General features: G+C 41.5%; 1 protein-coding gene across 2 annotated transcripts; it reads right to left on the reverse strand.

The window, feature by feature from the left end:
* Positions 1–7,779: 7,779 nt before the first annotated feature.
* LOC311041123 (polyprenol dehydrogenase-like) lies at positions 7,780–26,956 on the reverse strand. Of its 2 annotated transcripts, XM_084051626.1 has the most exons (7): positions 26,801–26,956; positions 18,667–18,774; positions 15,281–15,352; positions 12,547–12,648; positions 11,572–11,779; positions 9,842–10,049; positions 7,780–7,969 (listed from the first exon to the last, which is right to left on the reverse strand). In XM_084051626.1, the coding sequence occupies exons 1-7, from the start codon at positions 26,898–26,900 to the stop codon at positions 7,784–7,786; spliced, it is 984 nt and encodes a 327-aa protein (XP_083907752.1). In that variant the 5' UTR covers positions 26,901–26,956; the 3' UTR covers positions 7,780–7,783. The 2 variants fall into 2 exon arrangements, with proteins under 2 accessions (XP_083907752.1, XP_083907751.1); XM_084051625.1 differs by lacking the exons at positions 7,780–7,969; positions 9,842–10,049; positions 11,572–11,779; ... (1 more) ...; positions 15,281–15,352; positions 18,667–18,774 and adding an exon at positions 21,780–23,951 and having other exon boundaries at positions 26,801–26,932.
* Between the last annotated feature and the right edge of the window lie 1,034 nt (positions 26,957–27,990).

Here is a 27,990-nt window from a genome sequence, read left to right on the forward strand (position 1 = left end):
TCTGGATCACCGTAGGAAGGATTTCTGTGTCACAAGACCAAAGCTTACTGGCTGAGGCCAAGCTAAGTGCATTTAGAGCTCCTGCAAACACATTCTTTAAAGCAGTGTGACATGCTGTTTCTTGTCAATGTTTTACCAGGAAATGATGGGAAGAGACTTGTTTGAACAATGGGTGGTAAGAAAAGAAAAGAAAACACATATTAACCCATTAAGAACTCATTCTACATTATGTCTTCTAAATCCCAACAGCTTTCTGAAAAACCTATGTTGCTAAATAAGTGGTTCTCAAATTTTGTCATGTCAAGGACCCCTCAAAATGATATGTATTTGGCCGCGGACCCCCATCTCAAAATATTTTGTTTCCCCCAGAAGTAAAGATTTGAGTAAAAAATGTTCGCTTTAAAAAAATATATATATTGAAAGATTTGCACATATTTTCACGATTTTTCAAAAATAGCAGATCTACAAGCTCATGGTGCGGCACAAAGTGGCGCTATGAGCTCGTATATCTGCTATTTTTTAATAGCCAAAGAATTCTGGTCAAGAATATATTTTCCAAAATAGCTCCACACGCACAGCTCACATTCATACTGCAGAGTTATCTAAATGATAAGAGTCTCATTCCGAATTTCCTTGACACGTCGTAAACAGATTAGCGTTTGTCAAAATACTTTAATCGGCAGTATACTTCAACTATGTTCTGCCATTGTATTATTGTCAGGCAGTATCGTGTTGACTCATTATTTCCACATAACAGTTTTCTTCCCCCGTCATTGTCATTGTTTGTGAGGGGACTTTGGTAGAGTGCGTTTTCTTTAACTCTAACTACACAACACTATTTTCAGTCTGCTGTGTAAAGAAGGAGCTCTATAATTACGGCTCTCTCTGTCTCAGCTCATTACAGTGTAGCCTCAAGCTCTCAACACTGTCATTTAACCAGTGGTGGAAAGTAACTAAGTACATTTACTTAAGTGCTGTACATAAGCACACTTTTGAGGTATTTGTACTTTACTTGATTATTTCCAATTTCCAATACTTTTACCTCTACTCCACTACATCTCAGATCCAAATATTGTACTTTTTTTTCCACACCAATAAGTGTCGCCTTCATAAATGTACACATATATTTGCTAGTAGGCTGTGCTCCTATCATGTACATATATGTACATATGTGATAGCTCACAGTAGGCTAAAGGCTAATCATGATGATGATGTGCATTAACACACAATACATGTTCAAACAAGGTGTTAAATTTGACTTTTTTAGACCCATTAAGACCTGGAACGCATCTGTGTCATTTTTAGATTCGAGCTAAAAAGCATTATTTTACACTTTTGGCTATTCAAAAATAGCAGATCTACAAGCTCATAGCGCGGCACCCCTGAAAAATCGAGAAAATGTGTGCAAATTAATATATTTATATTCTTTTAAAGTGATTTTTTTTTAACTCAAATCTTTGCTTCTGGGGGGTCCCTGGAACAAAATATTTTGAGGTGGGGGTCGGCGGCCAAATACATATCATTTTGGGGGTCCTTGACATGAAAAAGTTTGAGAACCACTGATATAGAAACATGAAAACCAACACAAAACTGTTGGGATTTGGAAGACATTAGCTAAGAATCGCCCTCAGGTCTTAATGGGTTAAAGTTTTTCTCAGCCCTAGAGAATAACATGCGTCTGCTGCTACTACTGTTTCTGTTGTCTGTTGTCTGAGTTGTCGTCTAATACACCGTCGTACGACGTACTACGAGTTGATTATTCACAGGTTTTCACTTTGGGACGTCGCACACTCTCATTTATACAGTCTATGGTCGCACATGGTCAATATGTAGGCCTACCACATGATATCATATCTCTGTACCTTTACATAAATAGAGGCAGCAGATACAGTATGGAAATATATTTATCAGGCTGAATATCCTTTTCTCATTTAGATCTTCTAAACTCAGGGATGAGTATAGGCTATCACAGACAATACTGTAGACCAGGGGTCTTCAACAGGCGGTCCGGGGACCCCTATGCGTTCCTCAAGAGTTACTACAGGAGGGACCGCCAAATCTTTGTGTCATAGGATTTCTTTCTTTTTTGTTTTACATTAACCACTTGAACCCGGCCTATAGCATCCGTATTATGAGGAGAACTTTAGCCAAAATTAGCCGATCTACAAGCTCACACTCGGCTATTTTCGGCAAAGACGTTTGGTGTAGAGGGGGAAAAAAAAGAGTGGTCTAAGTACAGAGTGAAAGGTCACGTTTACTAAGTAGTGACGGTTTTAAATGCCTGAAAACACATTAACATGAATGCAACAGGCACTGAAGGCAGTGCTGTCAAACAAGTCTACAAAACTATCTATGAAATCTATGAAAATGTTTAATCTTCAACACAATGTCATACAATATGTAGTGGGGTTCATCCGTCTCTCAGCTAAGGGGTCTGCAAAAGACCCCTGCTATAGAGACTACACAGTAGGGTGGTTTGCCATTATGACCTGGTTGATTTCCTGTCCGTTTGCACATCATTTCTCCTGGATATCTTGAGACAAGATGACAGTACAGCCTGTCGGTGCTTATCAGCTTCTTATCAGGGTGGGTAGGTTCTTCTATGGAAGTCACAGGGTCTGTTTTTGTTTCGTTTTCCCCCCCATTCATCCAAATCCTCATTGGGATGTGAACTTTGCTCCTTGTGAAGGCTACAGAATACATGCTGCAACACCGGCGAAGGCTGATTATAAGAGGTCTACTGCTACAAATAGAACTATTATGCAGTGGTGGAAAAAGTACTCAAATTCTTTACTTAAGTAAAAGTATCAATGCTGCAATATAAAAAATACTCTGTTACAAGTAAAAGTCCAGAATTCAAAATTTACTTGAGTAAAAGTACAAAAGTATTGGCATCAAAATGTACTTGAAGTATCAAAAGTAAAAGTACAAAATATTTGAAAATAGCAGCTCTACAAGCTCACAACGCGTCGCGCTGCGAAGCGTTGTGAGCTTGTAGATCGGCTATTTTCAAATAGACTATGCATAAAATAGGGCTAAAATGGTTAAAGTATGTTTTATAATGTAATAATTTATATCTGAAAAGTAACTAGTAACTAAAGTTTCCAAATAAATGTAGTGGAGTAAAAATACAATATTTGCCTCTGAGATGTAGTGGAGTAGAAGTAAAAGTATTGGAAATTGGAAATACTCAAGTAAAGTACAAATACCTCAAGATTGTACTTAAGTAAAGTAAACAGTACTTAAGTAAATGAACTTAGTTACTTTCCACCACTGCAAATAGAACTATTATGTGATAATGAGTGCAACTAATTACATCACCCGAAAGAATCGGTTGAAATAATGTTCCTTTGTCTTGAATTTTGAAAGTGACTGAATTTCATTGCAAAAAAATAAACATAAAAGCCTGCAGTAATGTATTAACCTTTGATAAAGAATGTCTCAGTCCATTAAAACTCAATTTCCACATGAGAAATAAAGCCGTTGAGACTTTTGTTTTATACGTCTCGTTTGCAGAATTAATTGTATGCCTGTTTCAACCTGCAGACATCAATAGTTATGAAGAAGTGTTCCTCTGCATTCTCTCACTGTGCTTATGACATAAATGGAAGTACAATTTTAATGTTTCTCATGATGCATGAGACAAAAAAAAAAGTAGTAACATATTTAGTGAACATCAGTGGCCAATTTGGTATTAAAAAGGCCTTAAAAGTCATTAAATTGTAACTTTTCGATGAATAGAGTACAATGGACCCCAATGACTTTCTTGGGTTTAAAGTCCTCTCAGCAGACCTTGTATTGAACTGTACTTTCCTGTGTTTTGTTTTTGCCAAACTGCTAATGTATTCAATCAATCAAACATGTTGCCAGAGAGTCCACTAGATGGCACTATAAGCCAGTGATCAACTACCAACTGTCATTCTGCTTTTGCCTGTAGCCCAGTGGTTCACAACCTTTTCAGGCCCGCGCAACCCCCCATAATAACCATATTTGAGCTGGTGACCCCCCCATAATAACCATATTTGAGCTGGTGACCCCCCCATAATAACCATATTTGAGCTGGTGACCCCCCCATAATAATCATATTTGACCTGGGGACACCTCAAAATAACCATATTTGAGCTGGGGACCCCCCCATAATAATCATATTTGACCTGGGGACCGCCCAAAATAATCATATTTGACCTGGGGACCCTCCCCCCATCCACCTGACAAGCACAAGAGATACTTATAAGTCATTATTTGAGAAAGTTTGAGTTTCTTGGATGGGGCATCCATCACCACGTGGACTCAAACCTGGCTCTCCCCAGTCCCCATGGTAAACTACACATGCAGTGTAAACAACACATCCAATGACCAGTGTTGCCAGGTCCGCTTATTATAAGCGACTTTGGGCGTGTTCTTTCTGTAAGGTTGACATTTTGCATTATGAGAAAACACACAGATTTGACGTGACAAAATGCCTGCAGGGAAGATCAAAGGTACAGCATAAAAATCAGTTTTATTCATCATTCACATAGTGTGGTACATCTTTGTTTAAGATCAGCGTGCTCAGATTTAACACAAACTCAGTGCGAACAAAGACACATGACAGGGCAAAGGCATCACTTACAGGGATATCGGTAAACCATTTTAACGCCCAATTTAAATCAACAATAAATTGGACAACATTATTGAGAGCAGAACAATATCTTTCCTGTCTGAGGCGTCAATTAATTACAGGGTGGGCCGAGGCCACTTAGATAAATCAAAGAATGTGCAAAAAAAAAAAAGTGGTTTCTACAGTTAATGTAAAAAAATACAAATGATCAAAACATATATAATTAAGCAAATCATTGAGCCACAGCATACAAGATGACCCACAATACATTCATTGTTTTTTTTTCTCTATGATATACAGATTGAAATTTCACAAGTGACTGAACATCTAAATAATATCTCATACGCATGTAAACACAATACCTTGTTGATTATTTAAATCAGGAAATAAGAATATAATTGCTTTTCCAATCACAGTGAATGGCAGAGGAGGGCACACACACATCCTTTTGGCAACAATTACCCAGCATGCTACTGTAGATACCGTTAATACTGCAATGTACTGTATACACAGTGTTTTAGAAGTAGAAAAATATACATGGGAGGCTGGAGAGGGAGCCTGGAACTTACAGGAAACCTCATTGTATTACAGTCATGTACTATAAGCTCCAATCAGGACGGTTTAGAACATAAAGACAGAGACAATGGGCCCGATTCACTAAGCTGTGTACACCCATATTTTGAGTGTAACCAGCTTTTTGGTCTTAAACGTGGTCTTAACTGTGGTCGTAAATGTGGTCTTAAATGTGGGCATGGAGCAATGCAAAGGATCTTCCATATGAACGCGCCTCTGACCTTCAGGCAAAAATGAGGAACAACTGTGATCCGCACATATCAGGGATTTACACACCCCGCTGTGAATGGCACGTCGGTTTTTGCTTAGAGAAAATACACCCTCCTTTAGATATTTTATTTACACCCATATTTACACTGATATTTACGACCAGCTTAGTGAATCGGGCCGATGTTTCAACTATCTCTTTACCCATTAAGACCTTTTTTTTTAATGTTCAAAAATAGCAGATATACAAGCTCAGCACAGCGTGGCACGAAGTTTTTTTTGAATAGCCAACGCAAATTTAAGGTTAAGGATGGGTTTAAGAGAACACATTTTCTCACTGCACTGTAAGGCAAGGACGCTCTTTAAGATGTTGAAGCTTAAAGAATGCACATGAATGCAAAGAAAACAAACAAACCCCCAATTCCAATGCCATGGACATACATACACCCATGTAGCTACACAGCTCAAGGTTCTACAGACCAAAACATTTCTTTAACTATAGGCACTGCAAAGGCCACATCGATATGTGCTTAAGATTGTCCATAATTATTAGCCACATTAAAATAGAGCAGCTAGTTTCGAGCTTGAGTTATTACAACATGTGTTATTGTATCATAATGGCTAGCCTTGGCATGGCAAGCTGTGTGTGTGTGTGTGTGTGTGTGTGTGTGTGTGTGTGTGTGTGTGTGTGTGTGGGGGGGGGGGGGGGTTGGCAGGGGAGGTGGGTCTGTGTGCACTCGCCACAATTTGGGCACAATTGTAGGTCTGGCATGACAAAAAAAGACAGATACCAGATGCCAGTTGTCGAGACCACAGAAAACTGACCATCTGTTTTGGCTCTGCAATCACTGAGATTGTCTGCTAATGATGTGCGGGTCGGGTTTTTTCATGACCCGCCTCGGAACCCAACCCGCCTCAACCTGCCCCGCGAACCCATATATAAATCTATGGCTCAACCCGCCCCGTGACCCTCTGTGAGGAAAAAAAAGATAATCATCATCATAATAGCTCATATTTATATTGCGCTCTTTTAAGTACCCAAAGTCGCTTTAAATGTCTACAGTAGCACAACATTGTCATGGGCTAAATAAACAAGCATGTTGTTGTTGTTTTTTGCGTGTGAGAGCGGTTGACCCGCTCACCCGCAGCCCGCATAATTGCCTCTGAAATCCTGACTCGACCACCCGCACCGCGGGTTACAGGTCGGCCCGCTCATCACTATTGACTGCAGTTGTTGCTCTGCAGACATACACTATAGAAACCTTTATATTAATTCACTCTTGAACTGTACTCCAAATCTTAGAGTTATGGATGGTTGGGTATGGTGTAACTGTCCATTCTGTTAACAGACACCCAGGTATTACCATTTATCTTCAATCATCACTACAGCGAAAATATTTCTTCCTCTCTTTCCTTGACTTAACCACTGTCTTAAGCCCTATAAACCTTGTTGCACGATGAACAGCGAACACAGCGATCTACTAGCTCAACGAGCCATTATCGAAACATTTTGAAATGTTTTGAAATGGTCTGAAAACCTCTCGACAGTTTTCACCTGTAATGGAAACGTGATGGACGGTCTGCGAGCCGCTTGGCGTGCTGGTGAGGTCGCCATAATCACGCATCTCCCGTCACTGAAACGCACACGTTTCCATTTGAACCCATAAAAAAAGGGATAGTTCACCCCCAAAAGGACTTTTTTCTATCAATTAGTCACCCCATGGAGACTTGAATTCATGGATATTCTTTTTTTTTTGTAGCATTCCTAAGCCAATAATCTGACGACCGGCAGCGGTTCCGGTAGGAGAAACAAAGAGCCCCCCTTCGTGCCAAGGACCCCCAAATTCATATGTATTTGGCATTGTTTTTAAGCACCATTTTCAGATAGGGATCTGAAAATGTTTTTGTGCTAGGGACCCCCCGATTTGTGCAAAAAAAAAGGCCACCGACCCCCCATCTCAAAATATGTTGTTTCAGGAACCCCCCCCAGAAGTACAGATTTGAGTTACAAATGTTTGCTTAAAAAACATATATATATATTCAAAAAAGGGTTAGTTCTCACAAATTTTCACGATTTTTCAAAAAAAATAGCAGATCTACAAGCTCATATCGCGGCACTCGGTGCCGCGATATGAGCTTGTATATCTGCTATTTTTGAATAGCCAAATGTATTAAAGGTTAAAGTGGTTAGAATGATTGTGATCCTATATTAACACATTTTCCTGGGGACCCCCCACAATGACCCCTGGAGGGCCCCGGACCCCCACTTTAAGAGAACCAATGCCCCTAATCTACACAAGTCCATTTAGTTCCATTTCCACGCGTCAAAGGGGCGCTCCAGTTCAGGACCCCCCCTCGCTGACGACCCCCCCCCCCCCCCCGCTTCCCCTCCCCCCGGGTACCTCACGGCGCCTCCGGCAGTCCGACCAGCGCGCAGCTCCGTCTCCACAGCTCGCCTTGCAGGTCGGCGTCGTACGTGAGGTCGGCGGACGCCGTCCTCGCGCCGTTGTAGAGGTAGCAGCCGCCCACGCCCTCCAGCGCGGGGGCCACGGCCGCGTAGATGGCCGTGGAGGCGCCCTCTGCTGGCGTCTGCGGGGCGATGCACACACAAAGAACAATGCTGTTTTTTACAATATCTGCCTCTGAGATGTAGCGGAGTAGAAGTCAAAGTATTGGAAATTGGAAATACTCTCAAGTAAAGTACAAATACCTCAAAATTGTACTTAAGTAAATGTACTTAGTTACTTTCCACCACTGTCAAGGTGCAAGGTTCAACTTTGTTTGTCAGCAATACCAATTACAAAGCAAAAAGGCAGGTGAAATTCATTGTGCGCTAAAAAACAACAACACAGCAGCCACAGTCTCAAGAGTTAAAGATGCATAGATCTATGGGCTTGTAGATCTGCTATTTTTGAAAAATCATGAAAGTTTGTGCACATTTTTTTTATTCCAAAAAACAAGTAATCAGGTCTATGAAAACAATCACACACACACACACACACACACACACACACACACACACACACACACACACACACACACACACACACACACACACACACACACACACACACACACACACACACACACACACACACACACACACACACACACACACACACACACAGTCAAAAGTTTTAGAATAAGCCTCAGGTCTTAATCGGTTAAAGGGGAGCTAAAAATGATAATCCTGAAAGATAACACATGAATTATTGTATTAAGTAAGCTTTTCATGATGTATTATGTATGTATCATGTATATTTTATATATCTCTGCTGTCGGGCAGAAAATGTCCCAAAAAATGAACTTTTCAGGAAATGATTTTTTTTTAGAACAACACAAACACTGCCTCATCAAAGTTTGTATGTTGATGTGTCCATATATTATCATCACTTCACACAAATACAGCTCAAGTGGAGTTTTTTTGGAGGAAAAAACGACTCCAAAAGTTGGAGTTAGGTGGTTTGAACGACAGTTTGAGGATCCAATGGAGTTAGGTCAGTGGCCAAATGTATATCAGTTTGGTTGGGGGGGGTCCTTGACATGGAAACGTTGGATCACCACTGATATAGCAACATACGGTTAGGACAGGGGTCTTTAACAGGGGGTCCGGGACCCCTAGGGGTTCCTCAGAGTTACTACAGGGGGTCCGCCAAATCTTTGTGATATATATATATTTTTTACATTAACCACTTGGACCCTAGCATCCCTTTTCTGATGAGAGGGTTAGGGTTAGCCTCGCAGCGCGAGGCGTTGTGAGCTTGTAGATCGGCTATTTTTGGCAAAGAGTTATAGGTTGTAGAGGGAAAAAAGCAGCAAACGTTTATCTGAAACACAATTTTATACAATATAGAGGGGGTCCCTGCTTCATCTCTCTCTCAGCTAGGGGGTCCTTGGCCTGAAAACGTTGAAGACCCCTGGGTTAGGATTTAGAAAACATTTTTAGATATGAGTTTGGCCCGCGGACCCCCATCTCAAAATATGTTGTTCCAGGGACCCCCCGCCCCCCCTCCCCCAGAAGCAAAGATTTGCTTTAAAAAACATATATATTCAAAAATGTTCACACATTTTCACGATTTTTCCAAATATCAGATCAATCAATACAAGCTTGTAGCACGCCACTCTGTGCCATGCTATGAGCTTGTAGATCTGCTGTTTTTGAATAGCCAAAGAAAATCTTAAAATGACACAGATTCATTCCCGGTCTTGGATTAATGGATTAATCTGCAACACAATATAAAGTGGGGGGGTCCCTGCTTAATCTCTCTCTCTCAGCTAAGGGGTCCTCGGCCTTAAAAAACATTGAAGACCCCTACAGTTCTACAGTACAAAAAGTGACCCTGAAGAAGAAGATACCGTGATGGTCAAAACGGCGTGAATAAAGCACTTTGACATGGAGCAGCATTCCTTTTGCTAAAAGCCGTGTTTTATGTGTGTTAAAAAACGTGTCACTTGACGTACCCTGAAGAGCAGCTTGGCCACGGGCGTCTTGGCCGCCTGCGCCGGGCTGCAGAGGTTGTCGTAGAGCGCCGTGTCCACCATGCCGGGGTCCACGGCGTTGGCCGTCACCGCCCAGCCCCCGGCCGTCAGCCGCTCCTGCAGGCGGTAGGTGAACAGCACCAGCGCCAGCTTGCTCTGGGAGTAGGCGCCGTGCGCACTGTAGCACCGCCTAGAGGCCACAGGGGGAATTATTGTGTAAAAGGTTAGGGCATCAGATAAGGCAGTGGGTTGGTTCTCAAGTATACGGTCTATACTTACAAACTATTGCTGCACCGTTGCTATTTGATTGACAAAACGTTCTACATTGCCAAGGGACATGCAACCAAATATTAGCATTGCTGTATGTATATTTTTGTCCCAGCAGATTTGGTCACATTTTCAGAAAACCCATAATAAATTCATGAAAATAAAATAAACTTTGTGATTTTTTTGTGCGACGAAAGAAGTATTTGCTCTGATCAACCCATCACAGAAAAATAAGAATTTTAGAAATGATTGAAAAGTCAAAACTGCCACGACATACATGTTCTCTACAAATGTTTGTAAACTTTTGATCACAACGGTATCTGTTCTTGAGGTAATTGTTTATCCCCCAAAATCACGATGGCTATTTTGACCTTTGGGATACAAAAAAAAGTCGGTGTCCAAAAAACGTAGTTACTGCACTTTGGCTTTGTACGGCAGAGTAGATACAAAACCTTTCCGTGCCAAGGACGCCCAAAATGCTATACATTTGGCCGCGCAGACCCCCAAACTGAATGTTTTGTTCCAGGGACCCCCCAGAAGCAAAGAGGTTAAATATATTACATATATTCAAAGATTTGCACACATTTTTCAAAAAACAGCAGATCTGTGGTCGACAGGTGTTTTGGGTCTCGCAACAACATACACCCTCGCCCAGGTGACCCAGCCGGGGTTGATCAAGCCCCCGACTTACGTCCCAGGTAGCTACCCACGGTCAGTCCTTTTAGGACAAGACAGTGCCCCTCAGTCCGCTTCTCCGGAACTACTCTGCCGGGACTGGGGGAGAGGAAAGGCTCTGGCACGTGGAGGGACTAGGCTCTGTGGCGCTATGAGCTTGTATATCTGCTATTTTTGAATAGCCAAAGAAATGTATAAAATGACAGAGACGCGCTGTCGGATTGAATGGGTTGAGAGCGTCTGCCAGACGACTAAAACTGTAAATTGTTTACGCCAGAGGTCTTCAACAGGGGGTCCTCAGAGTTACTACAGGGGGTCCGCCAAATCTTTGTGTGATTTTTACATTAACCACTTCAACCAAGCATCCCTACTCTGAGGAGAACTTTAGCCAAAAATAGCAGATCTACAAGCACACAACGCCTCGCGCTGCGAGGCGTTGTGCGCTTGTATATCTGCAATTTTCGGTAAAGTGGTTTAGTATAGGGGGGGAAAAAGAGCAGGCTAAGTACAGAGTGAAAGGTCAGGTATACTAAGCATTGTTTAAGTGCATGGTTAAATGTCTGGAAACACACGTTAACATGAATCCAACATGATAGTGCTGTGAAACAAGTCTTTGAAGTTGCCTATGAAATCTATGAAAAAATAAATATTCTATACAATATATAATGGGGGGGGGGGGGTCCCTTCTTTATCTCGCTCTCAGCCAAGGGGTCCCTTGGCCTGAAAACGTTGAAGACCCCTGGTTTACGCTCTCTCTCTCTCTCCCCTACCGGCTCAGCAGGTCGTCCATGTTGAGGACGGCGCCGCGGTGCGTGGCCGAGGACATGGTGACCACGCGGGCGCAGCCGCCCGGCCGGCCCGTCTTCTTCAGCGCGTCCAGCAGCAGGCCGGTCAGCAGAAAGTGACCCAGGTAGTTGAGACCAAACTGCAGCTCCAGGCCGTCCTCCGTCTGCCGCTCGGGGACGAGCATGACGCCGGCTGCGTGCGCGCAAACACACACACACACACACACACACACACGGCGCGCGCACACACGCACACACACACACAACACAGTGGCCCTCATTTATCAATGGAGTGTACAAACCGGCTTATATTTTTCTTACCCCAAAAGTCCAAGTGCTCCCATATATATGTATATATGGGAGCAGTGGTGGAACGTAACTAAGTACATTTACTTAAGTAATGTACTTAAGTAACCTTTAATTTTGAGGTATTTGTACTTTACTTGAGTATTTCCAATTTCCAATACTTTTACTTCTACTCCACTACATCTCAGGGGCAAATATTGTACTTTTACTCCACTACAATTATTTGAAAACTTTAGTTACAAGTTACTTTTCAGATATAAATGATGATATAATGAAACTTACATTAACCACTTTAGCCCTATTTTATACATAGGCTATTTGAATATAGCAGATCTAAAAGCTCACAACGCGTCGCGACGCGTTGTGAGCTTTTTACTTTTTGGTACTTTAAGTACATTTTGATGCCAATACTTTTGTACTTTTACGCAAGTAATTTTTTTATTCTGAACTTTTACTTGTAACAGAGTATTTTTATATTGCAGTATTGATACTTTTACTTAAGTAAAGAATTTGAGTAATTTTTCCACCACTGTATGGGAGCCACTGGTCTACTGATGATGATAACACGCTTGACCAAAACAGAGTGCAAACGTTTAGGCTCGCTCAGCTAGAATACACAAGACATTTAGGAGTTGACGTAACGAACCAGCCTACCGTTATTAACCAGGACATGGAGAGGCAGCCCTCTGTCTTTGAACTTCTGAACAAACTGTCGAATGGATTTCTGGGAGGCCAAGTCCAGGAACAGAAACTCAGCTGTGAAAGAAAAAGATCCACAGCCATATGCATATCATTTTGGGGTCCTTGACATGAAAACGTTTGAGAACCACTGATTATAGCAGAATACGTCTTTTCAAAAAACTGTTAGGATTCAGAAGACATTTGTAGAATCCCCCAGAAGCAAAGATTTTAGTTGAAAATGTTCGCTTTAAAATATATATATTCAAAGATTTGCAAAAAAAATAGCAGATCTAAAAGCTCATAGCGCGGCAGTCAATTCATTCAGACAGACACATTCCCACATTCAAACAAGACACGAGCTGTAGACCGCAACACATGATGCACGGAGCTTCAACGGAATTACGTTTGAATTACTAAAGCCTCACTCAGCAACTCACAGTGATGTAGTCCAGGTGGTTCTCAACCTGTGGTAACTCGAGATTTTTTTTTTTGGGTCCCCAGATGACAGTAAAGTTACAATGTAAGGATTTTAAGACTTTCTAATACCTATAAATAAATAAATGAAATGGAAAAAAGACCATTACTGCATCAAAAGTAATCAACAAACTATACTATATAAAAACTGGTCAAACATTGACCAAAACAATAAAATAGACGATCTACAAGCCTCGCGTTATGAGGCGTTATGGCTATTTCCACAATATTTATCTGAGGAACAGAGTCAAACTAAATCTAACGAACTAAACTCCTACAATTCCAAGTGCTTGTCAGGGTGGGGGGGTCCATGCAGTTCAAATATATTTATTTTGGGGGGGTCCCCAGTTCAAATATGATTATTTTGGGGGGTCCCCAGTTCAAATATGATTATTTTGGGGGGTCACCATTTCAAATATGATTATTTTTGGGGGGGTCGCGGCCTGAAAAGGTTAAGAACCACTGCTGCGGTCAAGCTAAACACAACCATACCGAGACAAAGACATGTTTGTGCTTTGAGAGACAGATTACTCTCCCCAGGCTGGCCATGAACTTTGGTCAACTTTTGTTTTCTGTGCAGACTGTTGAGACTATAGAGGGGATATTCATTTAACCCATTCAATCCGGGAACGCATCCGTGTCATTTTTTGATTTCTTTGTGCTATTCAAAAATAGCAGATCTACAAGCTCATAACATGTGCAAATCTTTGAATATATACATTTTTTATTTTAAAGTGAACATTTGTAACTCAAATCTTTTGCTTCTGGGGGGTCCCTGGAACAAAACATTTTGAGATGGGGGGGGTCAAAAAACAACAAAAAAAGAGAAAATAAATAGCTTTCGGCTTCATTTTTTTTTGCTGCTTCCGGTTTTGCGGAGCCGCTTTGTTTTGGTTCCCCAATTTAAATGCTGAATTGATTACAAAAGGTAGACTAGTCTAAATAGTCTCCGGAAAAAGTACACTTACATTTATATTTATTTTGTATTTCAAAAAGAAGCTAAACTACGCCGCATCAAGGATTTTATTAGGTAGGCCCTAGAATGACAATGCCCTTCGATCGCGGCCGGGGTTATATTTGGGGGTGAGGCATATAGGGTCGCTTCCGCTCCTGACCGGATCACACACCCAGAAAAAGGTATTGTATGTTGTTTTATGTTGTGATGTTTTATGTGGACCCCAGGAAGACTAGCGACCGCGGCAGCGGAAGCTAATGGGGATCCGAATAAAGAATAAAGAATCCAAGGCTAGGTCTTAACCCATTAAGACCTGGAACTGTGTCATTTTTAGATTTGAGTTAAAAAAGCATTATTTTACACTTCGGGCTATTCAAAAATAGCAGATCTACAAGCTCATAGCGCTTTTTGAAAATTCGCGAACATTTTTAACTCAAATCTTTGCTTCTGGGGGGTCCCTGGAACAAAATATTTTGATGGGGGTCAGCGGCCAAATACAAATCATTTTGGGGGTCCTTGACATGAAAAAGATTGAGCACCACTGATATAGAAACATACGTTTTTTTAGAAAACTGTTGGGATTTAGGAGACATGTAGAATCGGCTTCAGGTCTCAATGGGTTAAGACCACGAACGCATCTGTGTCATTTCAGATTTCTTTGGCTATTTTAGGAACATCTGTGCAAATATTTGAATATATATATATTTCTTCAATTTATTAAAAAAAACTATTCTAAATATTTTGTAGAAATGGAACCTTAGGTCTTAATGGCTTCACCCAAGGACGACTTCACCCATTTTTCAACCTATCTTCATATAATTGGTCCTCACTAAAGCTCATGATAAAATGGTACCATTTTTTTCTACTTACTCTGTGTCTCAGAGGAGGGCTGTGGACAGTTCAGAAACCCGTCTACCAGTGACATCATCGATGGGGGATCCAAGCTAATGGAAACGGCAGGCTTTCTATTCCTTGAAAGTTGCAATTCAATAATAGAAGCCATTGTTCTCCCGTTAATAAAAATCTAAATAAGAAAATTTTAATCTTGTTGGAAAAAAAAATCCTGCCTAACGATGATGTCACTGGTAGACGGATTTCTGGACTGTCCACAGCCCTCCTATGAGACAGACTGAGTAGAAAAGAATAGCACCATTTTATCATTAGTTTTAGTGAGGACCTATTATATGAAGATAGGTTGAAAATGGGTGAAGACGTCCTTTATTAGAGTAAAGAGGCAAGTGAGGGAGAAAAAGACAAAAACAGAGAGATCATCATTACCTTTCCCCTGCTGGCTGCCTTCCTCGCGGATCTTGCTGACGGCGGCCAGTCCCTCCTCTTCCTCGTTCCCAGCTAAAGATGATGAAGACCAGAGAGCCGGGGTGGGCGGGACGTCCAGCAAGACACAGCCCCCACCCTCCAATCAAAACGCCTCGACCAATCACAGCACTAACGCTCATTGTGTTTTTGAAGCGGTATTATAATAGGCATGAAACGCCATGCAATTTTGTTTTAATTTAAAGCAGCACTATGCAACCTTTTTTAACTACATCGCATATTATGTCCCACAACATTATAAAGTTACATGTTTAGGCAATAACAATAATCCTTCCATAAATGTATAGACTCAGGGGGGTCCCTGCTAGGGGCTTGACCAAGGCAGAACTGCCAGTCAAAGCAACGACTGGCCAATCACAGTGTGTCCTCGCCGGACATGCTTGCAGAGGATCTTGGGTAATGTAGTCAAAGACGTTGGCTGCCATGGTATTTGCGTCCAAAGTGCCCACTGATACCCCAAGCTACGTAGTGCTGCTTTAATAATCGGTTTAGTGATATTATCATGTGAATAAATCAAATATGTGGCAACTTCACCGATATGTGAAGCTATACGTTTTTGACTGCTGCTGGGTGAACATATCGAAAGATGCTGTGCCTAAGTGATATTTCTTTGTGAAAATAAGTGTTAAATAGTTCTTTAGTCCAAAATGAATTGCGTGTTTGTTCAGTAACTATGGGGTCTCCTCGTCTCTCCAGCTCTTTAGTAAAAAGAAAAACACATTTCAGGTAGGGATATCAATTTGATCCAATCAGGAGACAGAACACGTACAGCAGTGGTTCTCAAACATTTTCATGTCAAGGACCCCCAAATTGACACTTATTAGCCCACGGACCCCCATATCAAAAGATAAGCCAGGGACCCCCATAAGAGTAGATTTTTACGGACCCGTTAGGATCCATTTGGTTCTATCATTTAGCTGGGGACCCCCTGGAACTCCCTCAAGGACCCCTGGGGGTCTCCGGACCCCACTTTGAGAACCAATGACGTACAGGATATACACATGAAAAAGAAAGTGATGAAACAAACACGAAAAAAAAGAAACAGAAATAATTGAGCTGACTGGAACACTATAAAATCCAAGCTCCTGATTGGATGAAATAGCCTGGTGGTGTCCCGACCTGAAAATGTATTTTCTGTTTACTTAAGAGCAGCAGAGACAGGGAGACCCCTGCCAATGAACAAACACTCTATAGTGATGATTACTATCAGAATGCAGAACTTTAACGTAACTTTTTAACCACCTGAACCCTAGCGGCCCTATTCTGGGGCAAACATGTGGTGAAAATAGTCTATCTACATGATCACAACACGTCGCACCACGTTGCGAGCTTGTAGATCGGCTATTTTCAGACACATGTTTGTGTCTGACAAGACATTTGTTTTAACCCATTAAGACCTGGAACGCATCTGTGTCAATTTAAGATTGATTTGGCTACTGAAAAATAGCAGATATACAAGCTCATGTCATGAGCTTGTAGATCTGCTATTTTTGAAAAATCTTGGGATTTTTTTGGGGGATTTTTTTCCAAAAACGGTTAGGATTTAGAATGTTTTAAAGAATCGCCTCAGGCCTTAATGGGTTGATAAATGAGTATAAAGCCATGGGGTCAATTAACCCCAGGTGCTGTACATTTTCATTTACAGCACCTTTAAGCAAATAGTTCAAATAGCTTGTGATGGAGCATGTTTTGTATTTGAACGTCATATTAAAAAGGGATAGTTCACCCCCAAAATGACTTGTTTTCTATCGATTAGTCACGCCGTGGAGACTTGAATTCATGGATATTTTTTTGTTTTTTGTCACATTCCTAAGACAATAATTTAGTGACCGGCAGGGGTTCCGGTAGGAGACACAAAAAGTCTCCTTTGTATCTCCTACCGTAACCGCTGCCAAAAAAATAACCATGAATATTCTAAATTACTCAGATAGTCATTTCATAATCTTTAAGCAATAGTAATTGACATAATAATCCATTAAGTAAACAATCAGATGGTAGCTCTCTCTTTAGTAATATTGATTAGTAAATTATAATGTGATTAAAAAAGGACAAATTATTAATCATTTAATTCAATGTTACTGAGTGGAGTCTGGAAAACAACAAACGATTTGAGGAGACGTGGGGGGGCATGGAATTTTTACAAATCATCTGAAAAACCAGGAGTTACAAAGGTGCGTTTTGTGATTCAATTATTTTCTGCTCCACTTGAAATGATTAGTGAGAATCAAGAGTCTGTTTATGGGCCGAGTACGGTGCGCTAAACACACAAGTAATTTGACTCGATGCATTGCTCTCAGACACAGAACAAAAACAATTAAGCTACAGCAGAAATTGAGACGGTATAAAATATAAGAACGAGGAATAAAAAGGTAAAACATAAAAATGCTAATATAAATAGAAATATAAGCACTATTATAGTAGGGTCGAGCCAGGTGTGAGCAAAAGGAGGGGTGGGGAAAGCATACTTTTTTTTAATTATAAATATATTGAACATACTCTCAAACATCTAATCTATACTTTAGCGGAGCAGAACTTAATTGATCAGTGTTGTTTTAACCCATTAAAATCGGGAAAGCATTAGATTTTAGCTATAGCACATTGGTTGGCTATTCAAAAATAGCAGATCTACAAGTTCATAGCGCGCCACTTCGTGCCACGCTATGAGCTTGTAGATCAGCTATTATTGAAAAATAATGAAAATGTGTGCAAATCTTTGAATATACTGTATATATATATTTCTATTTTTAACAGCTAACATTTTTTAACTCAAATCTTTGCTTCTGGGGGTCCCTGGAACAAAATAATTTGTGTACGAAGCCTAAAAGATTTGTAAATGTTCCAATATTTTAAGGTAGGGTAAGTGATTTACTTTGGTCAAAATAAGTGTTAAATAGCTCTATATTGTGATAGTACTCATTGCTATAGAGTGTTTGTTCAGTAAAAGGAGTCTATCATGTCTCTCCAGCTCTTTATTAAACAGAAAATACATTTTCAGTCCTCCTTCCTGATTGGCTTAAATGTTGTCACCTATCTGAAAATGTACTATATTGTGTTTAAGAGCTTGAGAGACTCCTGTGACCAAACAAACGCTCTGTAGCAATGATTACTATCAGACTATAGTACTTTAACCTTTCAACAAAAAAAATACCCCAAAATATCACTTAGCCTACCTTTAATGCCCCCCCCCCCCCCCCCCGTTAAAACCGTTAAATCACAATAATTTGTAGTGACAATTAATAGTAAAATGTCACGACGACCGTGACAGCCCTATAATCTTTAGTGGAGCAGAAATTCATTGATCAGTGTTGTTCTTAAAAAAAACAGCCTACCTAGTACAACATGCATGCCCAGGCCTGCCAGGTGTCTCGCCGTCTCAAAGCCCATGCCACGGGCACCCCCTGTCACTATGGCAACCCTTCCATTTTGCTTGGGCAAAGCTGTGTGAGAAGAGAGAGGGGAGAACGTCCACAAAGTTGCCTTTCCAAGTTCAACGAGGGTTTCCCACATTTTCTATACCAATGAATTTGCAAAACCTTTCCAAAGTATTTTTTTTTACCCCATGTCCAGGCCTTTAGCAATCATATGGTGCAATAATGGCGGCTCTTACACCAGTGTGCTATATCAATGCCCCCAAGACTGACTCATGAGATGGCACGTGACAACAACAAAAAAAGAAGAGATCTACAAGCTAACAACGTATCATGGTGCAACATGTTTGTTAACTCTTTGGGGATTAAAGACCTTGTTTTTTTCTAATATAAAAAGGTCCTTAGACACCAGGAGCATTTTATTTCCCCATGTAATTAATACCCCTCAAAAACAATATATATATATATATATATATATATATATATATATATATATATATATATATATATATATATATATATATATTTGTTATTTATTAGTCACTAATATTGTCACTAATATCACGGAGCGAACAAAGTAGTTTTTTCACCACAAATAAAAGCATGATCCACCTGTATGAATGAGGCACTAACCGTATGAATAGTTTGATGCAAAAAATATTTGCAGACGCATTTTAATTTGTCACGCTCCTGGTGAGTAAAGACCTTATTCATCTGCATGCAGCATTGAAATAAGACACCAAAATGGAAGCAGGCAATTCAGTGATTATCAATATCTGTAATTATGTCTGGGACACTATGAACAGAAACGCAAATAATAATGTCTTTATATTATTGTGGATGCATTTTACAATTTGTTAATAACAAATATTCCACACTTCAAAAATGTAAAATATAATATCTAAATCAAAATAACAATTTTCTTATGTGCACATTAAAGGAGCAGTTCACCCACAAAATGACTTATGTTCTATCAATTGAACACCACATGAAGCCTTGGATTCATGGATTTGTTTTTGTTTTTGTCGCATTCCTGAGCCTATCATTTGATTGCCGGCGGAAAGATGCTAATGTATCCGGTAGGAGACACAAAATAGACTCTTTGTGTCTCCTACCGGAAATACACCTGGTCATCAAATTATTGGCTCAGGAATGCGACAAAAACTAAAACATCTCCATGAATTCAAGGCTTCATGGGGTGTGTAATTGATAGAAAATAAGTCATTTTTTTGGGTGAACTACTCCTTTAAACAAAACACATATAAGCATGATGAAGCATACACATTGTAGACATAAACCACCATTGGACGAAGGCCTATAGCGATAAAGAAAGAGCAACAAATGACACCTGTACATTATAGCTAGCATTATTTCAGTCCCGAGATTACAGTACGCATCTCTTCGATCTAATAACAAAACATGTTTTTTAATCATACGTTTTACATGAAAGGTCATGCCTGTTTTTAATGTGCCTCACACCTAGGGATGGGATGATGTGAAAATGACATGTCACGATTATTGTGGCAAAAATAAGTGCGATTAACGATCTTATCGCAATAATCAAAACTATGCTTCAAACTTCAAATTTTGTTAACCACTTAAACCCCAGCATCCCTATTCTGGGGGGGATGTTCGCCAAAAATAGCCGATCTACAAGCTCACGTGTTGCAACGCAACACGTTGTGAGCTTGTAGATCTGCTATTTTTGGCGAATCAATTTATTGTCGAATTTTTGGCGAATCGATTGGTTGAGTGAAATAAGAGCGTACCAAATGCTCTCTTTACAGGTCAGTTTTATCAAGTATAGAGGGGTTTAAGTGGTACTGAATTTACAGCTCAACAAAAGCTAATTTATCCTAGGGTATAGACGGAGGACAATTTCATAATCAATTCAAATCTCTGCGGTATGATTATTTTTGAGTGTTTTGTAAACGATAACGATTATTGCCCCATCCCTAGTTTTTAATCATGTTTTACATGATTAGGACATGCCCGTTTTCATGTGCCTCACACCAATGGAAAAGGTTCTTCTTACTTCTTAACGTCAAACTTAACATCAAAGGCTTTACCGTGCTACTTCTTTTCAGGTTCTGCATCAGACAGGAGGATTGTATAGAGTGTATATGCGTCTGTAATATACTTTTATATTTATTGACGGTGTCTCTTGTTCTGCACCAGGCAGGATGATTGTATAGGGTGTATACATCTGTATACTTAACCATAATTTGTATTTTTTGTGGGTGTCTTTATTGTGAGGTTATTCTTCTACACCTATTGTACATTCTTTGCCCTGTAGCTGTAACGTTTTTACTGCTGTGCTGTCACTGGCGCTTGAATTTCCCGCAGCAGGACCAATAAAGGTATCTATCCGTCTACTGTATCCATCTATCTGCAGTTAAGTGATATCATACATCAGGGGTCTTTAACAGGGGGTCCGGGGCCCCTAGGGGGTCCTCAGAGATACTGCAGGGGGGACCCCAAATCTTTGTGTGTTTTTACATTAACCACTTGAACCCTCACATCCCTATTATGGGAGGGGACCCCGAACATTAGCCGAAAATAGCAGATCTACAAGCTAACAACACGTCTGACTCGTTGCGAGCTTGAAGCTCTGCTATTTTCGGCAAAGAGGTTTGGTGTACAGGGAAAAAGAGCAGACCAAGTACCGAGCCAAAGGTCAAGTTTACAAAGCATCGAGGGATTAAGTGGTTAAATGTCTTAAAAAACACATTTAACATGAATCCAATATGTTGTGGGTGGGGGGGGGATGGTGGTCCCTGATTCATCTGCCTCTTAGCTAAGGGGTCCTTGGCCTGAAAAAAACATTGAAGACCCCTGTCATACATGAACATTGTGGAGATGGGAGGATGTGCAGATTTTACGACATGGGTCTTTTTAACCCCCCCCTCCCCCCATGCAAAGAAAAGTGGAATCCCCCTCGTAATGTCCTAAGATCTTAACCCAAAAAAATGTTCTCAAGATTTTTCAAAAATAGCAGATCTACAAGCTCATAGCGCGGCACTCGGTGCCGCGCTATGAGCTTGTAGATCTGCTATTTTTGAATAGCCCAAAGAAATCTAAAGTGACACCGACGCGTTCCAGGTATTAATGGGTTAATGTGACGGTTACGCACACAGTCACTCCAATGGCTGACCCAGAATGTAGTTACAGTCCCACACACTGTCCTCCAAATCGTCCTCGGTGGGCTCCGGCTCGTAATAGCTGCGCGAGTTCTCGTACAGAAAGACCTGCTGGTCCACGAGGGCCGGCGCTATGCGGTTCCTCTTCCCGCACAGGACCGTCCCCGAGGAGCTGAAGAGCCGGTGGCAGGGGACGCTGGTGGCGGGAACGCACCAGTACTTCTGCAGCACCTTGGGCAGCGTGGGGAACAAGGCCGCGTGATTGGACCACCACAGGAGAGGGTCCTCGTTCAGCCCCAGGATCCGCTGGGATTTGTAGTTGCTCAGCTCCTCCACCACCTGGGCGTGCAGCTCCGCCTGGCTCTGGTCCGAGTCCGACTGGCAGAATATAGCGGCCAGCGGGTTGTCCGGGGCCGCGCTGCTACCGCCGCCGCCGCCGCTCGCGTGTTCTGCCCCGGCCTGCTTTTTGCTGGGCGGCTCGTCGGACGACAGGGAGAACTCGTCGGGGCAGGGCTGCTCGGAGCTCTGCTTCTCCAGGATCGCCTTCGCCTCCTCGATGACGTTGCTCTCGACGCGGGAGCGCTCCTGCGGCGACAGGAAGGGCAGCCTCTTGTAGCGGGGATCCAGGAACGTGGCGATGTTGAGGAACGTGGAGATCTCCTGCGTCTGCGAGTAGGTGCCCGACAGCACCTTGGAAACGACCTCTTTGGTCATGCCGACCTCTTTGAGGTCCCCGTCTTTGGGCTTGAGCGTGGTGTTGAGCAGCATGTGGAGCACGGGCCGCACCATGCTGATGGTGGGATACTTGCAGGACGTCATCATGTCGGCCACGACCTTGAAAGGCTGGAGGACTTCAATCAAGCCCTCCGCCATGGCCCAGTCGCCGGCGCCGAAGACGAAGTGGAGGTTCTCGGCGCACTCCACGAGCGTCGAGGTCACGGCGAGCTGCTGCTCTTTGAGTCGCCGGAGCATCGCCAGCGTCGACAGCCAACACCGGCTCCTGTCCTTGACGAGCGCGACCTGAGCGAGGCCGTGCTGCCTCTGCTTCTCTTTCAGCAGATACATCGCCACGGCCGTCTCTCGGAAATGATTGACGAGCTTGCGGCAGCGTCCCAGAAAGCCGTCTATGCGCGGCAGCTCGAAGGCTTCGTCCATTCCGCGGTTGACGGCATGCCCGAGGCAGGGCATCTGCACCGAGAGCTCCAGAAGGGAACACGCTTTTGCGACGTCCAGGGAGCCGTCGGTGGTGGCGCCGCTGACCTTGTGGGTTATCCCCCACTCGACGAAGGCTTCGTACATGGCTCTCGTGATGTTCTCGGCCGCGTTGTCCTCGCGCACTTCGAAGGTCTTGAGGCACTTGCTGGTCACGGAGAAGCCAGTCGCACTATTATGATTAACAGCATGCAGGGCAAGGGAGATGTACGTTCTGTTCTGGGTCTGGCTTTGCCAGAGATCCGTGGTGACGCCACAGTTCATCACCCCGGCCACCTCGGTCAGGACGGCGTCGCGGGCGTGAAAGTACATCTGTGGAAGCATTTTGACGGCTAGGTCGCTTTTGCTCGGGGGCGAGTACCTCGGATCGGCGGTTCTCAGCAAGGTCCGGAACGTGCGCTCTTCGACGACGGACACCGGATACATGCCCTCGCAGACGAAGTTGATCACGGCGAGCGTCAGATCGTTGTGTCGTCTGTTTTCATAGCCTAAGCTCTGCCTCAGGTTTGTGTCCGGCAGTGGCTTAAGAGAAAGGCCCGAGGGCTCGGGCTTGATCCTGGGGAATGACGTGCCGAACACCTCGCGCATGTGATCCGTGTTGCTCTTCACGAACTCGCTGAACTCGACAGGGTGGTTCTTTTCGAGGTGGTAGGACAGATTGGAGGTGTTCCCCGAGTACGCGATCTGGCTCATGCATATGCGACAGTATATCCTCTTCCAGTGCAATATGCACCCATCCGCATCCGTGTCAAAGCCAAAATATTTCCACACTTTGCTTTTCGCCCTCGGGTGCGCAACAAGATTGAGGCCGGAGGATGCAGCTCCGGCGCTTCTGCCTTCCATGGCTTCCTTTGGAAGGCAATCCATTTAGCTGCCTCGGTTATTGAGTGGTACCTAACAAGAATAGTGAAATAAACATTTGAGCTGATGAAAACTTTAGATCTACTTATTAACCTACACATAGATGTATTTATTGTTTTGCTGTTTTCAATAAGACATCGCCAATTCAAATATAAATCTAACCAATTCACACTTCTTTCCCCTTTTGAGTCACTGGTCGTTTGTGTTGGTAAAGGACACGTTTTCATTCTCCTGTAAGCCTTACAAATCTACACTATGGCCTTGAGGCTGCATAATTCAAGGCCTTAGTCATGGTGGGGGATAAGCAACAGGGGCTTAAGCTGACGCCAGTACTACCAGTTCAATAGCATTGCATTCTTTGACAGATTACCATGTTTCAGACTAGAAACCCTTACAACGGTTTAGCAGGTATAATCACTTCCATTGTGTCAGAGCCCAGCGCGGTTTTATATACACATAGCTCTGGAACTATTTAAGCCTGTCACAATTATTACATAATGGCAATTATTTGAGATAATTGCAATTATTTAGCATAAGAGTCATGATTGTTTGTTTCCATGGTGAAAACTGTTTTCGAATATCTTCCAGAAGTAGCAGTTCTACAAGCTTACAACGCTCTATTTTTCTTTAACATTTTTTACTATAGAATTATTAAATATGTCAGTCATTTCTTTGTATAATAGTTTTCTCTCATGTCTGCCCTGTGCAATTTTTGAAACCTAAAAGGCAAAACAGAAATTACATTTTTTGTTCCAATGTTCAAATCAATGCCAAAAAACGCAATTAAATCACAATTAAAATAGTTAATCGCAATTATTTGTACGCCAATTAATCGTCGACAGTAAATTTGTAATCGTAACAGAACTAGCACTGTTGCCTGTTTTCTTCAATTAAATGGAAACGAATGGCTTCGATTCGAACAGGGGGTCCGGGCCTCTCAGAGTTACTACAGGGGGGCCACCAAATCTTTCTGTGATAGGAAGTGGAAGTACAATAACCACTTGAACCCTAGCATCCCTATTCTGAGGGGAACATTAGCCGAAAATAGCAGATACACAAGCCCACAACGCCGTTGTGAGCTTGTAGATCGGCTATTTTCGGCATAAGAGGTTTGGTGCTGGGAGGGATGGGCAGACGAAGTACACAAGCATAATAGGGTTTAAGTGGTTAAATGTCTGAAAATACACATTAACTTGAATCCAACACCGATGATAGTGCTGTCAAACAAGTCTATCTATGAAATAAATCTATGATAAAGTCAATTTGCAAAATATGTAGTGAGGGGTCCCCGCTTCATCTCTCTCTCAGCTAAGGGGTCCTTTGACCTGAAAACGCTGAAGACCCCTGTTTCATTTGATTTTGTGTGTATTTTTTATAACCCATTGTCGACCTCAAAGTGCACGTTAGAGACATAGAAGAACAACAACACAACTGACAATAAAAAAGTAGGCCAAACACAGTAAAATCCTCAGAGTTCATTAAACTCCTGAGCGTGTGCAAATGCAGCCAAATTTACTTTTGTACACTCTCAAGAGTTAACCCATTAAGACCTGGAACGCATCTGTGTCACTTTAGATTTCTTTGGCTATTCAAAAATAGCAGATATACAAGCTCATAGCGCGGCACCAAGTGCCGCGCTATGAGCTTGTAGATCTACTATTTTTGAAAAATCGTAAAAAAAATATTTTTTATATTCTTTTCAAAAATCTGTTAGGATTTAGAAAACTTTAAGAATCAGACTCAGGCTAATGGGTTAAATTAACACTCTGGGAGGTTTGTAGACAGTAAGGCATCATTGTGTGTCATATTTATTGTGATCAAGGAGTATTAACAATCCATATTTAATGACATTCTAACTAGTGTGCGTTCTGCATAAATTGCCATTCCTTAAAAAGGAGTTGTTCACCCCGTTGTGAGCTTGTAGATCGGCTATTTTCGGCAAAGAGGTTTGGTCCTGGTAAGTACAAGTTTTTTAAGTGGTTAATTGTCTGAAAATATACATTAACATGAACACAACAAACTACACAATGATAGTTGTTTTTGTTTACTACTCCACTACATCTCAGAGGCAAATATTGTACTTTTACTCCACTACAATTATTTGAAAACTTTACTAGTTACTTTTCAGATATAAATTATGATATTATGAATCAGTAGTAGTCAAACAAGTCTATGAAGCTATCTATTCAATCTATGAAAAAGTCAATCTGCAACATAATGTTATACAATATGTAGTGGGTCCCTACTTCATCTCTCTCTCAGCTAAGGGGTCCTTGGCCTGAAAAACAGCCTGACAATTAGATGAGCTATCATTAAGATGTTATATTGATGCTAGCCTCAAGGCGGTCATAATGATGCAAGACTGTCATATAATATAGGACAGTCTGGTATCAAGGCTATATTTATGCAATGACTTACTACACCATATAATTGAGATTATTAAAAACAATATATATATGTAAAGGGATGGTTCACCCCCCAAAAATATCCATGAATTCAAGTCTCCATGGGGTGACTAATCAATAGAAAGAAATATGTTTTGGGGGAGAACTATACCTTTAACATTTGGTTGCATTTAAGTTTTTAAATTATAATGTCATGTAAAGACTGATTGATTGATTGAATACTTTATTAACAGTTTGCAAAAAAAAAGCTGAGAAAGTACAGTTCTATACAAGGTCTGCTAACATGATTTAACCCAAGAAAGCACTATTATGGCTTGTTTCCATTGGGGTCCATGTATTCAATTCATCATTAAACAATAAGTGTGTGCATGTTATGTAATGCTATGTGTTTCTGTGTGTTGACCACAGGAAGAGTAGAGCTGCTAATAGATAAACAATAAACAATAATAATAAAACACACACATATATGAATGTTACCTGGCAGTGTGAAGGAGCTGTTGAAGAGCTGATAGAGCAGAACTTTAACTCCACACAGATACAGTCTGATGAGAGGCAGGAGAACCCCTAACAGCCACATTCTGCTGTTCTCAGTGTTCTGTCTGAAGCTGCTGCTGTTCTGATCTGTTGCTGCTTCCGCCCAGGGTGCGTCTCTGTGGAGCCTCCGTGTGGAAACTGAGGCGTGATTCTAAATGGTTGGTTCCGCTCAAGCCCCCAGAGGAGCGGTAGAACAGTGAAGCTGCCGCCGCCTGGTGGTCAAATCTGAAAATCTTCTTCATATTATGCGTTTATGTCAAAAGATGATGGTTATGACATGGCTCTTAATCTTTGAACATGGGTATTTGCATGTGCTGATTCTTTCATCTTTAGATTGCACAAAGAGAACACATACAGTTAGGTACCTGTCATAATTATTGTTTTGCTCATGTGATACAAATATTAAGCTGATTGATTGATTGATTGATTGATGTACTTTATTTAGTAAGACATGAGAACAACAGTACATGGAAGTACAAATTAATTCACAATACAAGGTCTACTAAACTGGAAGACTCATTAAAGCACTGAGCTTGTTTCAAATGAGTTCCCCACGCACACAAATCATGATGACATATAAGAGACAGACAGATATACACACTACTATAGAATGTCATACAATCAGTTTACAGGTTACTGGTATGAAGAGTGAAAAATATGTACAGCTATAGCTGTAGGCCTATGTCAAGGTTTCCTTCTCTCTCTTTGTGTAAACATGTACCATGCAGGCAGCTATCTTAGCCTAAGATGTGATTTAATGCTTTATGAATGTGTTTCTGGTGTCCTATATAATCCAATAAAGGATGTATGTGTCGTAAGCAGGCCTGCCAACATCCGACTGTGAGAATCAAGGAGTTTATTACCCTTTCCCATACACTTAATAAACTGTAATTTCCTCCTGTGTTCTGGTGAATTTTGGGAGTTTGATACTTTTATCAGGCTTGCTTTACTAGCATTGGGAAATGATGGGTACATTTAGACATTTCATCCATTAAAAAGCTAAATGTAGGCCTACATAAATTCATTTGATGATTGAAGCAACTAAAGACCCATATTTAATAATAACTATTCATTACTTAACAGTGAAAATCTGTGTGATTGCATACACTGACTATACACTACACTAGATGTCA

Source organism: Gymnoscopelus microlampas, assembly GCF_963454915.1.
Source record: "Gymnoscopelus microlampas genome assembly, chromosome: 24".
Lineage (NCBI taxonomy): Eukaryota > Metazoa > Chordata > Actinopteri > Myctophiformes > Myctophidae > Gymnoscopelus > Gymnoscopelus microlampas.

Bases quoted from the DNA above. Each gene is read 5' to 3' on its own strand.
- LOC311041123 (XM_084051625.1), bottom strand. From the start codon at position 23,924: ATGGATTGCCTTCCAAAGGAAGCCATGGAAGGCAGAAGCGCCGGAGCT.